This window comes from Belonocnema kinseyi, chromosome 7, assembly GCF_010883055.1.
Source record: "Belonocnema kinseyi isolate 2016_QV_RU_SX_M_011 chromosome 7, B_treatae_v1, whole genome shotgun sequence".
Classification (NCBI taxonomy): domain Eukaryota; kingdom Metazoa; phylum Arthropoda; class Insecta; order Hymenoptera; family Cynipidae; genus Belonocnema; species Belonocnema kinseyi.
This window is the reverse complement of record NC_046663.1, coordinates 69,914,217-69,928,573: the sequence shown is the minus strand read 5'-3', so window position 1 is coordinate 69,928,573 and position 14,357 is coordinate 69,914,217. Positions and strand designations below refer to the sequence as shown.

The 14,357-nt window shown below is 30.0% G+C and overlaps 1 protein-coding gene across 6 annotated transcripts in view; it reads left to right on the top strand.

Moving 5' to 3' along the window:
- LOC117176834 (esterase FE4-like) overlaps positions 1-14,357 on the top strand; it is a 23,065-nt gene that overhangs the window by 5,697 nt on the left and 3,011 nt on the right. For all 6 annotated transcript variants that reach the window (XM_033367173.1, XM_033367175.1, XM_033367170.1 and 3 more), the window contains exons 2-8: positions 9,301-9,471; positions 12,288-12,570; positions 12,651-12,836; positions 12,924-13,120; positions 13,184-13,337; positions 13,456-13,773; positions 13,880-14,018. In XM_033367173.1, coding sequence (XP_033223064.1) covers positions 9,337-9,471; positions 12,288-12,570; positions 12,651-12,836; positions 12,924-13,120; positions 13,184-13,337; positions 13,456-13,773; positions 13,880-14,018 — 1,412 coding nt within the window. In that variant the 5' untranslated portion in view covers positions 9,301-9,336. The remainder of the gene's footprint in view (positions 1-9,300; positions 9,472-12,287; positions 12,571-12,650; positions 12,837-12,923; positions 13,121-13,183; positions 13,338-13,455; positions 13,774-13,879; positions 14,019-14,357) is intronic.

The following is a 14,357-nucleotide window of genomic DNA, read 5'->3' as shown; positions in this document are numbered from 1 at the left end:
TGACTCAAGATGAGCGGTTCGTAACTTCGAGCGTATACCTGTTCTAACAAGTTACGAAGCTCGAAGTTACGAACCGCTCATCTTGAGTCATATAAATTCGACTCAAGGCATAAATATATGCCTTTAAGACTTAGAAACTTGTCTCCAAGACATAAGTTGAAGTCTGTCTTTGTTTCCGAACTGAGACATGTTTAATTCTATCTTTTCGACTTCAGCATGTCTTGATTGGGGGAGATTCAAGTCGAATTTAACTCGAAGGATTTTTACTCGGGCAAGCCGACGATTCGGCAGTTGGCAGAAACTTGTATTTTATTGGTCTTTGAAAATTGTAAAAAAATATTTTCACATATGCATTAATTTTTTAATGTAATTTTTTAAGATTGCAATGCAAAATCATAATATCCTTATAGAAGATATCCTGCAATTAATAATTTTGCGGTCAATAATGTAATTTCTTATGCAACTTTGTAAGGATTTATTTACTCTTGTAACTAAAATTTATACAGTACTCCAATATCGCGTTATTCCTTACAAAGTAGTGTAATGATTTTGTATAAATCGGAATAATGAAACAGTTATTACTAAAATTTGTATGACATTGAACGCAAGAACTAATGTTGGGGAGACTTGACCATGATTTTCAGGGGAAAGCTTACCAACTAATTGTGTTCTTCTACCTATTAGTTAATTAATTATTATAATGCGCGTGTGTGCTTAAGTTATAAGCCGTTAAGAAATTAGTATAAATATGCAATAATTGTAGAATTAATGATATTTGTGAATATAGTTGCAATAGAAATAGTAGCAACAATAATAGCAATTATGATACTCTCTTAAAACATGTCTTAGTTCATATTGGCGTATTTACAGTATTTTGTGATAATTATAAATTTAAAAAAGTTAATGCATACAGTTTTTGATTCAATTATAGATGTGGGAATAATTGTAAAATATCAACAAAAAAGTTTATATTTTACTTTGAAATTTTGCTTAATATTTTTTTTAAATAGTTGTTCAAATAACACATGAAAATGCATTCGAAGTCCAAAGAAAGGAATATATTAATGACTGAGGGAGAAGGTGGTAAAATTAATTGACACGCATGTTGAAAATTTTGCTAAATTGATTGATAAAAATTGTGTTTAAAAATGCAAAGTGCCTTATTTAAAAAATATGATTATTATCATCGTGAGTTACAAAATTATAATGAATGTGGTTCATGAATACTAGATGTAAATTAATTTTTCACAAAAAAAGGCTAATTGGGAGTAAAACAGTTCAATTTAATTTTCTACCAAAAAAGACGAAATTTGTTTGAATCCTATTATAAAATATTAATTACAGTTAAAGGTACAGAACTTATGTCGTGGTACCTTCTAATTATTTTATACTAATATTTTGTAACATTCATTAAATACAAATAACATAGAAAAGATAAGCATTTGATTTATTCTTTTTCATAAAAAAATTAATACGCGCGCCTTGGTGCGCCCAAGACTACTAGTAATGTGTCCTAAAAAGGGCAAATAGGCCAAACAGAACCACGTTAAACTGCTCTGTTTCGTATTATTATGCAGCATTTCCAGAACATCATAAACTTTCGAATCCTCCTCACTAAATATTTTTATTTCAAATAAATGATCAGCTTAATTAATTTTAAATTATTTGATTTTATAACACATATAAAATAAATACTATACTTGGAGCGTGCTATAAAGGGCCACCCGAGTAAAAATGCTTCCACTTGAATTCGACTTGGTTATGTCTTTGCCTCCACGACATCGATGTCTGTCTGCATCTTAAAATTGAGTCGAGACATAAGCCTTTGTCTTACTTTTATGGCCACGACAGGTAAAACGGCATTTACTTGTCTCAGGTAAACCTGCCTTAATACGAACCTATTTAGGCCTATAAATAAGATTAAAATAGACGAATGAAAAATTTGTGATTGTGATATTAGTCGTTTTTAATTAAAAAATTCAGAATCTGTGCCTTTAAAATTTTATGTAAAAAAATAAAAATTTTATATCTTCCATTGTCTTTTTTCCGAATCCGAGTTCCTTTAAGTGCTTTAGAGCAAACCTAGACAAATTTATTTATAATATACTTATGTTATTGAATATTGACTGATAACATGATATATTGATAAAAAAAAGATATTTCGGGTTTCACTCGCGTAAAAAACTACGAATTGTTTGCCGACGTTTCGTGAACATTGCAGTTCACATCTTCAGAGCTGACCTGAAACTGAGGTATCAGGTCATGATTTTCTTAGGTATACTTTCTACAATGCCTGTGACTGGCCAGAGCGCCCCACCGTGGGGACTGGTCGAACTTGATTACCCAATCAAGTCTTTTTTTTAAATCCTGGAGAATGGAAAGCCAAATCGGATTGGTATTATATCCATTGTCCCTATTGATGTTATTAGGGTGTTTTAAGATTTCTATTGCTTCTCTGTTTTCTTGGAAATTTGTTGTGTGCTTTTGCAATGATTATTGTTTCATCAAATAAAATGTTATAACCTGTATCGATATGATGTTCAGCTAGTGCTGATTGCGTGAAGTGTTTTAGCCTGACTTTACTTTCATGTTCCTTCATACGTTGGCTCACCGCTCTCCCGGTTTCTCCAATATAGACTTTGCCACAAGAACAAGGGATTTTATATACTCCTGGATCACTGAAGGGTGTCTTCTTATCTTTAGGGTTATTTAGTAGTTGTCCTATTTTCGCAGGTGGTTTAAATACGGTTTGGATGTTGAGTTTCTTGAGAATTTTTCCTATTACCTATACCTTGGATGTAGGGTAGGGTGGTGGTCATTTCTCTCTCTCTCTTTCTTTCGTAGGTTGTGTTGAATTGCTTTTTTGAGTGTGTTTTCTTATTGCTTTAACAATTCGTTTGTTTGTGTAATCGTTCTCTATTAGGATTTGTTTAACGTTTTGTAATTCCTTCTGTAAGTCATCTTTTTCTGTTATGGAGACAGCTCTGTATACAAGGGAGTTCGTGACCCATTGTTTTTAAGATGGGTGATGGTGGGAGTAGGCATGTAGGTATCTGTTTGTATGCGTGGATTTTCTGTAAACTTCATGTCCTAATGTGTTATCAGATTTTTTGTACACTAATATGTCCAGAAAAGGCAATTTTCCGTTTTGTTCTATTTCCATGGTGAACTCGATATTAGGATGTAATTCATTGATAAAATCGAAAAACTTATTTAGTTCATCTCGTCCATTTCGCCAGATGACAAATGTTTCATCAACGTAACGGAACCAGAATTCTGGTTTAAGTTTGGCTTAGTTGAAGATTTTAGTTTCTAGATGTTCCAGAAAGACATTGGCTATTACAGGTGAAATTGGGGATCCCATTGCTGCCCCTGAGGTTTGTTCATAGAATTAGTTATTGAACAAAAAGTAAGTATTACTGAGACATTGTTCTATCAAAGGTACAAGCTTGGAAGGGAAGTTTATGAAAGATTTAATAATATCAATTTTATCCGAGATTGGTACTTTCGTAAAAAAAGATACTATGTCGAAACTCACTATGATGTCTTGGGGTTGAATGTGAATCTGTTGTATCTTTTTAATAAAGTCAAATGAGTTTTGAACGTGAGTGATGGAGTTTCCTGTAAAAGGATTTAGTTTTGCAGCGAGGAAACGTGCTACGTTGTAAGTTTTGGAAAGATGGGATTAGTAGGTATTAAGTTAGATATTGTTTGGCTGTCAAGTTTAGAGTCTTTGAGAAGAGTCTTTGTTTTACTGACTATTGTCTTTGTGGGGTCCTTTTTAAGTTTTTTGTATATATCGTCAGAAGGTCCATGATTTTGTTGTTATAATCTTCTTTATTCATTATTATTGTTGTGTTGCCTTTGTCTGTGGGCAATATTATAATATCTTTATTTTGATTCAGTTCTTTAATTACGGTTTTTTCCTGTTTTGTTAAGATTGAGGATGGAACTTGAGCTTGGCGTAAAATGTTGGCCGTCCTGCGTCGTATGTCATTCGCTTTTTCAGATGAAAGGGTATATATTATGGATTCTAAATTGCTGATTATTTCTTCTTTTGGGATTTTCGATGGAGCTACAGCGAAATTATGTTCTTTAGATAAGGCTGAAATTATTTCATTGTTGAGAGGTTAGTCAGAGATGTTTTTTACTGTGTTTGTCAGTTGAGTTTGCTTTACTGGAAGTAATTTGTCAAATTTTGTTTTTTGTTTTCGGGTGGAAAGCTCTTTAATCCATTGGGATCGGTCAAACGATATGCGGTCCAATGTGGACCAAATTTCAAATCTGAGGGTATTTGATAGGAAAAGGTGAAGTTTTAATAGTTTTTTTAGAGGTAGTGCGCAAAAGAAATTTGGTATGCTGTATTCTTTCTTTAACGAGAAGCAAACTTATATTATACAGAATCGATTTGGATTTAGATTTTCCCAAATTATTTTTCAGATGTAAGAATTTTGGGACTATTTTGTTGTCTCTGCACCGTTTCAAAAAAGCTAAGGATGTTAGTAGCTTACCTTGAGAAGTCCTGAGCTTACTAAAGGTGTTGGTTTTAGTAAGAATACTCTCCCCGTAGAGTTCCTTGATAATAGATTTTATGCTGTCACGATGATTCATTTTAATAAAAAGAGATATTTCGGGTTTCACTCGTGTAAAAAACTACGAATTGTTTTCCGACGTTTCGTGAATATTGCAGTTCACATCTTCAGGGCTGACCTGAAACTGAGGTATCAGGTCATGATGTTCTTAGGTATACATTCTACGATTCCTGTGATTGGCCAGAGCGCCCCTCCGTGGCCAATCAAGTTCGACCAGTCTCCACGGTGGGGCGCTCTGGCCAATCGCAGGCATCGTAGAAAGTATACCTAAGTACATCATGACCTGATACCTCATTTTCAGGTCAGCCCTGAAGATGTGAACTGCAATGTTCACGAAACGTCGGCAAACAATTCGTAGTTTTTTATACGAGTGAAACCCGAAATATCTCTTTTTATCAAAATGAATCATCGTGAAAGCATAAAATCTATTATCAACATTAAATATTCCTTCTATTATTTGCACAAAAACGTCCGACGTTAAAAACAATTCCTCTTCTCTCACCCATCGTTCTGAATATATAAGAAAAATCCAGCTTTTTTAGAAGAATTAATAAATCTAAAATATTGTCTAAAAGGGCAAACCTCTTGATCATAGAAAATTATAAAATTTTTAGTAAGTATAAGCTAAAGATTTTAGATTTGTTAAGTAAAAAAGTTGGAAAGTTTTTTTCTCCGAAATTTAACAAATTTGCAGTATAGTACATTTAAAACTGGTGCTTTTTGTACGCTTGAATTTTATATTTTCACTTTTTGATTGCCCCAAATTTAGAATTTCGAGAGTTTCTGAACCTAAACTATCACATATTATTTTGAGCGCTTTGATTGTAAAATTCGCCATTTTTAAAGTGATCAAATATATTCATACTTAGCTCCATAAGCTTATGATAATCAACGTGCTAAAGCTAGAGGAAAGGAAAAAAAAAGTTCTTCTATGCTTTTAGGAATCCAAAAATATCGTTGAACACTGTTTTTTGCATTTAAAAATGTTATTACTATCGCTTCTTGTCAATTTATGGAAAATGGTTGAATTTTCGTAAGGGCTCATTTTTTGGGAAACCTATTCTTTAAAACTCTACTGTTTCTGATTTCAAAGGTAGATTTTTTCATGGCTCAAACCGTTAAAGCCATTTATTAAAAGAAATCATTCTTATTAAAATTCAATCATATTTTTAAAACTGACAATAATTTACAGTAAGAACAAAGTAAATTACAAAAACTATTCTTAAAAAAATATGCCCGCTTATTTTGACTTATAAGGAATTACAGCTATTACTAAAAATTACATTTAATAAAGAATTACAATTATTACAGGAATTACATTTTAACTACAAAAAATCTCGTTTAACAATGTTTTTTGAAATTAAAGTTTTTCCTACTATCGCTTCTTACCAATTTTTGAAAAATGGTTCTTTAAAACTCTACTGTGTGTAATTTTGAAGGTAGATTTTTCTATGGCTCGAATCGCTGAATCAATTTTTATAAAGAAAGCATTCTTATTAAAGTGCAACCATTTTTTTAAAACTGATAAGAAGTGACAGTAAGAACAAACTAAATTACGAAAACTATTGTTTAAAAAGGTTATTCCTGTAAATATTCCACTTTTTTGATAAAAAAGGTTTTTTCTTTTTTCTTTTATAAGACATCACTGATATGATCACTTCAATTCTTAAAACATACAAAACTTTTTTCCTAGAGATCTGATTTTTGGCAGATCAACTACCTTAATTCTGAAGTTACTTAAGTTTGTAGGCCTTAACATAATTTTTTAATCAGCTAAGTTCGACGGTTTCTAATACGAATTTAATAAATTTTCAAGATTTACATAAGATTACAGATGAGCTTTCTTCACAACAGGTAATGTTTCAATTATATTGCTGAATTTTCTAATAAAAAGGCTACTTCTCGACCAAATACAATTATTTTGAATCAAATAGTTGAATTTTCAACCAAGAAGAATGATTATCTATAAAAAAATGAATTTTCAACAACGAAAATAAATTTGTATCGAATAGATGAACTTTTAACCACGAAGATTGATTTTTTTAACAAAAATACGAATTCTTAACTAAATACATCGAGTTTCAATCAAATAGTTGAATTTAAAACCAAAAAGTTTGATTTTCTAAAAAAAATGTCAACAACAAAATAAATTTTTTATCGAATAGTTTTATTTTCAACCAAAAATATTAATTTTCTATCAAAAAAGACGAACTTTAAACAAATTACATAAATTTGCAGCCAAATAATTTAATTTTTAATCTAAAACATATAACTTTTAACCCACAATGAAATAGCTAAATTTGTATTACCAAAAAATTAATTTTTGACCAAATTGTAGAACTTTCTGCTAAATTGTTGAACTTTCCAGTCAAGAAGAAAAGTTTTCCACCAAAATTTTTAATTTACATAAAAAAAAATAATTTTGTTAAAAAAACGAATCATCAACAAAGTAATTTAATTTTCAACATAAAAATCCAAGCAGTTGCATATTTAACTAAAAAATGTATCGTCTACGAAAAAAAAGGTTTCTGAAAAAAAGACATCTATTAAAAAACCAAACCGATAAATTTGCAACCGAGAAGACTAATTTTCTACCAAATATGACATAAATTTCCAAAGAAATAATTGAAGTTTCCATTAAAGAGAAAAAATTTTTCTATCAAAAATAGAATAGTTAATTTTCCAGGTGAAACAAAAATAAATTTTCAACCAAAAATGTGATTGTTAAGCTAGGATAACCACAGTTTTATTTTTAAATACGAAATTTCAATATAGGCATTCAATTAGCCTTAAATTAGACCTAAATTGCAGTGCAAAGAAATTTTGGCACAGGGATTATTTTCTGTGTGTGATTCTGCCAGCTTAACGCTAGTTTAGCAGGAACGCAGCATTATTATTTTTTCTCTTGTGGAGCATTAAATTTGACTATAGGGCATTAAATTAGCCCTTAATTATGGTACAAAGAAATAATGCTCAAGTTATTTTTTTTCGATGTGTGTTCCTGCTAGCTTAACGTTAAGCTAGCAAGACCACAGGGTTGGTTAAAAAAAATGCAGAGCATCAAATTTAGCAATAGGAGAATAAATGAGCCCTAAATTATTGTGCAAAGAAATAATGTCTAAGTCAACATTATCGTATATTGTCTAAGTAATTTTTTTCTATATGTGGTTCCGCTAGCTTAACGTTAAGCTAGTATGACCACAGTTTGTTTTTTCTCGAGAACGGAGAGCATTAAATTTGACAATAAGAAATTAAGTGAGCCCTAAAATATAGAGCAAAGGAATTTTTAGAAATTTGTTTTTTTTCTATGTGTGCTTCTGATAGCTTATCGTTAAGCTAGCATGCCCACTAATTGTTTTGTTTTAATGTAAAGTATTAAATTTGACAAAAGCCCATTTAAATTAGCTCTAAATAAGCCCTACAATACCTATAGGTTTTTAGTCCATTTTTGCAATGAGATCCTGCCAGCTTTCAATTCGTAACGCCTCAATCTAAAATTATCTAACACTTTCATTTTTAAACTGTTGCATATTTAAATAACTTTAAATTTCAAGTTTCGCTAAACATGATTTGTGTTTTCCGAGAACAGATGCACCGCGTCGGTTTCCGTTGAGAGGATCCGCGGGGACGAAAGAAGAGGATGTCCTTGATCACTCATGCGTGACTAAACCGTAGCATAGCGATAAAGTACTGTACTATAACGGCCTAATTGGATAGCTGCATCATGCTGCGTCACCTTCGATCAGTTCAAATGTCTCAATTATTAAGGCTTTAAATATTGTTGAAATTGCAATTAACGTTTTGAAGAACATCCCAGTAGGCACCGGGAAGTCCTAAAGACGTCCTTAGAATGTACCTCTATGTCATATGATTGGACATCTTTAAGACATCCTTTGGATCTTTTCATATCTTTAAAAGTTCCTCAGGATGTCCTTAAGACGTCCGCCGAAATACGTATGTAGGACAAGTTTAGGACTTATGTTCCCACTGAAATCGCAACATAAAAAAACACCTTTCTTTTTTCAAATTCTGCGATGCATACATTTTTTTATTTTTGTTCAGATAAGAAAAAACATTTATCATTTTCCACAGTAAAATTCCGATTTTGTAAGCTGGTTTGTAGGCTTAGGTCACACACGGCACCCATTCCAACGTCTCATGTGGGGGGCTATTTTCTCTAAAACTATCAGTCGTAGGGTATAAACATATTCATTTTAAAATGTTTGTTATTGAAAGATCTGCAACTTTTATTGAAAACTTTTGTAAATTTTTATTATTGACTGAAATCAACGGAAAACTATGACATGTTTACGGTTTTTTGGGGTTTGACCTTGAAAATAAAATGTTCGGGTATTTTTACTAAGGTAAGCGCTTTTCGGAAGTTTATCCACTACGTCCTTAAAATGTTTTTTTTATGTCTTTACAACCTCCAAAAACGATAGCATAAAGATACATTTGTGAGTCTTGTGCCCATTAGGATCTTATTTGTACTGCTATATAGGTATGAAGTTATTAATTATTATTACTTATTGAATAAATTATTAAATTCGTTTCTTTTGTAAAATATTTTAGAAATTAATTTGCAAAGATAATTAAATATTCTAGGATTATTTTCTATCTGAATATAACTAAAAAATATATTTCTAATTTTAAGCGGGAAAAGGATTCGATTCGAATGTAATGTACATATGTATATCGATTCTTTCAGTCAATTCGCATAGTGCGAGGATCAAGAGAATCAAGTATGGACGAAATTTTAGTAAAAGTGGAACAGGGAATTGTGAGAGGTTCTGTAGCAGAAAATGTCGAAGGAAGAAAATATATAGTTTTTCAAGGCATTCCATATGCTGAGCCTCCAGTTGGTGATCTTAGGTTCAAGGTATCTTTTTAAATAAAAATACTAAAATTATTAATTTATTCTATTATATAACTTCCATACAGTGACTGGTAGCACTTCCCAGCGGAAAACTTTCACAACTTAACTCAAGATTGGCGGCAATTCAAATTTAATATCTGATGTTAAATAGGGAATTTTTAAATAATTGAGGAATAAACAAACAAATAATAATTAATCACATTTTTTCCACAAATTTAGATAATAACTCTTTCTGTATGTTCGGAATATTATTAAATTATTATCAGTTATCGAATTTACGTAGACGAAAAACAAATTTTTCTTATCGGTTTCAACAACTATGAATAAAATTAAATGAATTTCAAAAAAATAATTCCTGATTACAGATTCATTATGTAAATACGCCAAACTTTGTAAGTATGTACACAGATCGGAAAATTCGTAAATACTTTTCAATATTTTTCTTACATGATATATAATTTCACAAAACTTTAAAATTACTTTTTTGATTAAAAATATATCATTCTCGTATAAAATTATATTCTGAATTTATATACAAATTAAATTTAAATTTATATTTCATATATTCAACAGTCCGACTGTTTATAATTGCCCCATATTTATATTTTATTTACCAAATAAAAATGTAAATTTTCAAATTTTGCAAGAACTATCCCCTAAATTTTTTCCTTTAGCAAACAAATACTTCCATATATTGTCTTTATTAACAAAATTGTTTAGATGTTTCGTTAGGCTGTTTTAGGTCTAAAAATGAATTTTTTTGTTTTTCGATTTTTCTTTAAACAAAAGTTTAATGTTGAAAAATTCTTTCAACCCGAGAAAGTATTTTTTATTTATTAACAAATGAACCTTAAATTTGATGAAATAAAAACAAATTCTTGAAGTTTTATTCAAGCTTAGAATACCAAAATTTTGTAATTTTATTTCAAGTACTGGTCTGAAATGGCTCCTTAAACTTTTTTTTTCTGGGTTTAATATGCACAGGATTTTATTTCAAGGATTTTTTATTTCTTTTAAAATATGAAGCAAATATTCTTCATAATTAATAAATTGAAAATATTTCCTATCGGATGACAAAAAAAATCCTGAGTTTATTTGCATTTATTTGAATTATTTTTAATTTACTCTTAATTCTTTTCACTTCATCTTAGATTCATATCAGTTTTATGAAATTCTCTTGAGTTCAACTAAGTCCACTTTGGTTTTGCTAAAATAAACTAAATATTTTGGATTTTAAAAATTTTTTGCAAATCATTTTAAATTTGCTCTAAATTCTTATTAGTTCAGCTTGAATTATTTTTAATTCTTTTGTATACTTTAGAATTTTTGCTAGAATTTTTCTAAATCACTTGATTCTACCGAATTCCATGTTTTTTCTTCATTAGCTTCTTTTAATTCACTCTGAAGTCTTTTAAAATTACCTCGAATTTTTAGAAATTCCATCAAATTCTCGATACTTAATGCAATGAAAATTTTCTATTTTCTACGCTGCGTTCACTTTACTCAATTTCTTATGAATTTTATCAAAGTGTTCTCAATTACCTTGAAATATTCCAAATTTATTTCCATTTCACTGATATTAATTTAATTTCTTCAATTTTTGTAGTTCATTTAATTTCATTTGAAATTCTTATTAATCTATCTTAAATTAATAACAAGAATTTCGTAATCCCTTCAATTCTACTAAACTCTCTTGAATTAATTCATTGAATTCTACTCAATTCAAACTCTTTTGAGTTCAATTGGATTTTTTTGAAATTCACTCCGAAGTTATTGCATGCAATGAATTTTTGAAATAATTTTTAATTGTTTTTAATTTACTTGAAATTTTAAAAAGTTCAACAAAATTTTTATGAGTTTCATCGAACTGTTCACATTCCTTGAAGCTTTCTCGATTTTTATTTAATTCCTTGGCTTTTAAGCATTACCAAATTTGTTTCAATTCACTTAAATTTTCTTGTTTTTTAAATTGCGTTCAATTCACTCAATTCTTATGCATTTTTTAAGGCTCTTAAATTCCACTGATTACTTCTAAATTCACCTTCATTTTACTGAAATTAATGTGATTTCGTGGATTTATGCCAACTCATTTGAATTCCTTGGATTTTTACTTTCATGTTTTAATACACTCTGATTTATTATTAATGTATACTGAATTTGTTCGAATTCACCTGGAATTCTTACAATTTTCATCGAATTCTTTTGAATTCAAATCAAAATTATTTACACCATTATAGAAAATTAGTCATATTTATTCAATGTTGATCTAAAAATACTTTAAAGTCGAAAGTGTGTATTTCAAAATTCAAGATTTCTAGCTTATTTCTTAATAAATAACAAATGCTTTGAAGGGATGTAAGAGCTTTTAGGCATAAATTTGTATTAAGGCCATGTGATGAAAGGGTCACGTGAAGAGATTCCTACCTTACCGACACTTTTTTTATTTCCCAACTTATTTGTACTTGAAGTTCCACATCGAGTTGAATATTTGGTATAATAAATAAGAAGCACTCAGAAAGGTGGGTCTGGTCCTAATTTTGAATAATTATTAAAAAATCACAACAAAATTATTTACAAAAAAATGTTTTCATAATTATTTAATAAAATTATAGCAGTATTTGTTATCAAAAATGAAGTCATTCAGGTTGTAATAATAGTAAAATTAAAATTTATATTGAGCACCCTAATATATCTTAAATATTAAGTTATTGGCCCAAGTGGATTCATCACGTTTTTTCGCTTACTCTTTAATTATTCTCATTTAATATTCTTTAATCCTTAAATTAAAGTATTCAATTAATGTTAGTATTTTTGTTAAGGATCCTCGACCACCTTTGCCTTGGACTGGAATTCATTACGCAGTGAAAAAAAAGGATAAAGCGGCACAAATTGATTCTAAAACTGGAAACATTATTGGCGAAGATGACTGTTTGTATCTCAATTTGGCCACTAATTCCTTATCAGGAAAAAAACCTGTAATGGTTTGGATTCACGGCGGAGCATTTTCTGCTTCTTCGGGGGATTTAGACTCTTTTGGTCCAGATTATTTGCTTAAACACGATATTGTCTTTGTTTCGATTAATTACCGACTTGGCATATTTGGTGAGTGAAAAAATTGTACAAGCAATTCTTTTATAAAAATAGAAAAATTGTTTCTACAAGTTCTGTTTAAATTATTTCAGGTTTTCTGAATATGGAGGTAGAAGAATGTCCAGGAAATCAGGGATTGAAGGACCAAGTTTTTGCTCTGAAATGGGTTCAACAAAATATAGAATCATTTGGAGGCGATAAGGAGAATGTAACTATTTTTGGAGAGAGTGCCGGATCTGCATCAGTTCATTATCATTGCATTTCCCCCCTTACTACAGGTTCCGATTTCCCAATACTGAATTACAAATAAATTTCTAATGTTATACCATTCTCTTTTACAATTTATGATATTCCCTATTTTCTAGGACTTTTTCAAAAAGCAATTTGCCAAAGTGGTGTTGTCATTAATCCTTGGGCTTTCCAAGATAGAAATAAGGACTTTGCCTTTGAAATAACTTCTGCATTAGGGAAAAAAACATCCGACCCAATCGAAGCTGTGAGATTTTTGCGCACAGTGGCATCTCAAAAAGTTTTAGAAACACAAATGAAAGTGCCCTTCAAGGTAAATTCCTGATTTAATTTTACAGTATTTTTTATTTTGATTTTATTATTTTATTTCCAACAGAATTCAACCACAATCAACATTCCATTTTTACCAACTCTGGACACAAAAAGTTCCAATCCGTTTTTACCTCGACCATTGGCTGATTTATTGAAAGAAGACATTAAAGTTCCTTTGATAATTGGCTATAATAGCCACGAAGGAATGAGATTCACTGGTATTAACTTTGAGAAATTTTATTTTCAGTGCATAATTAAATTGAAAGTTTTATAGTTCTTTAAATAGTGAATCAATCGAGATATGAATTCAAAGTAATATTTAATTTATCATGCCAGAAACTCAAGAGGAAATGTTTAAGAGTTTAAATAATACGTTTGAAGAGAGAGTTGCCGCTGACCTGAATTTAAGCGACAAGAGTAACGTCCCTATGTTTGCCAAAGATATAAAAGAATTTTACTTTAAAAAAGAACCTATAACTCTCAAAGAACGAGAGAATCTGATCCAGTACAGAGGTGATTATATGTTTGCAAACGGAATTCAAATCATAGTCGAAAGACAAATGGAAAGAAAGACACCTACCTATTTTTACAGATTTTCATACAATGCTGAAAGTTCTCTTTTGAAGAGAATTGCAGCCAATGTAAATATTGAAGGTAAATTGATGAATAAAGTAAATGAATATTAAGAAATGAAATAAAATTCCGTAAATTTTACAGTGAAAGCTTGTTAACAGTAATGAAAATTCTAATTTATTTGAAGGTGCTGATCATGCAGACGAGAATTACTTATTATTTTATAGACCTCTTTTGGGCAGGGAAAGGCAGTTAAAAATGGGAACAAAAGATTATTTAGCAATGGAACGCATGTCGAAAATGTGGTGCAATTTTGCTAAAACTGGGTGAGATATTAATAGTCAATTTTTTAAAATCTTTAATACATTTTTAACCCTTATGTGCACACCCGAGTATCCAGATGCTGATCACGCTACATTTTTAAATTTATGTGGAGTAAAAATTAAATTTTTTCTTGGGATCTCTGATCTTCGTTATTTAACTAGATTCTTAGCAAATGGTGCATTTAGAATTTATTTAGGATTTTTTTAATAATCGACTTGAAAGTATACATACATTGCCGACTACTAAATTCCGAGGAATTTATTTTGTGCAAATGCTCTCGAGAATGTGTTCAGTATTTAAGCTCGAACAGAGCATTTATAGAGCATTTAAAAAAATTTAAA